The 971-nt window shown below is 50.3% G+C and overlaps 1 protein-coding gene across 2 annotated transcripts in view; it reads right to left on the bottom strand.

Annotated features, from left to right (window-relative positions):
- The window catches only part of STAP2 (signal transducing adaptor family member 2), an 11836-nt gene that overhangs the window by 3557 nt on the left and 7308 nt on the right, over positions 1-971 (bottom strand). For both annotated transcript variants that reach the window (XM_010828144.1, XM_010828143.1), the window contains exons 4-5: positions 662-718; positions 70-170 (exon numbers count right to left, since the gene is read on the bottom strand). In XM_010828144.1, coding sequence (XP_010826446.1) covers positions 70-170; positions 662-718 — 158 coding nt within the window. The remainder of the gene's footprint in view (positions 1-69; positions 171-661; positions 719-971) is intronic.

Genomic DNA, 971 nt, shown 5'->3' on the forward strand with positions numbered 1-971 from the left:
CCATTCACTGCCCTCTGCGGCCCCATGTTCTCCAGCCCTCCACCATCCTGCAGACCCACGGGCGCTTACGACGGCATCTCGAGCACACGGCGGGCCTCCTCTTTGGCCAGGGCCTCGGACATCATGTACAGGTGTCCTGGCAGCAGCGTCAGGTTGGACGGGACGCGGAGCTGAACGGGGATTGGGGCGATCAGGAAATGGGCGCCTGTGACCGTGTCACAGGGGGCACACTGAGGCAAAGGTGCGGATGTAGCCAGGATGGAACCCAGGTCTGGACGGGGCTCCCGAGCCGCCTGACACCTCAGGGGCAGAGAGGGCTTAAAGAGGACTTCCGTGAGGGGGACGGACAGAGCAAATGCTAGCATGGAGGATCTCAAACTCAACAGCCTGTAGGGCCAGACGGGGAGCAATTGAGTAACATAGAAATCGGGGCTGTTTTCTAACACTCCTGGTTTTTAAACGACAGCAGCTGACTTTTAAATTTATAGCACTTTGTTGGCAAAACAAAACGCAGATAGTTTACACCTGGTTCAGAGGCCGCCAGTTTGAGACTAAGGAGGAGGTTGAGAGGTTTGTTTGGGGAACGGACATTTTAAAAAGGATTTCTGAACAGGCCAAGTGGGGAAGGAGAGAGAGAAGGGCCGGGGTTAACCACTCTTACCTCCACTACTGTCAAGATGAAGCCTTTCCACATCTCCCGAGACTCCAGGCTCTCTACCTGGGGAGCAAAAGAAAAAGTATGCCTGGCTGATGAGCCTTGGTCTACCCATCTGTGAAATGGGAGTAAGGAATAAGCATCCCTGTGTCTGAGGGTTGTTTAATGAAAATTAAATGTTAGAACAGGTTAATTTAGAATGATGTCTGAATATAAGTCCTTAGTAATATGGGGGTACTATTCTTTAATGTTATTACATCAACTATTTTTAATATAATTAATTTATTTTTGGCTGTGCTGGGTTTTCATTGCTGCA

Source organism: Bison bison, unplaced genomic scaffold, assembly GCF_000754665.1.
Source record: "Bison bison bison isolate TAMUID 2011002044 unplaced genomic scaffold, Bison_UMD1.0 scf7180017864492, whole genome shotgun sequence".
NCBI classification, from domain to species: domain Eukaryota; kingdom Metazoa; phylum Chordata; class Mammalia; order Artiodactyla; family Bovidae; genus Bison; species Bison bison.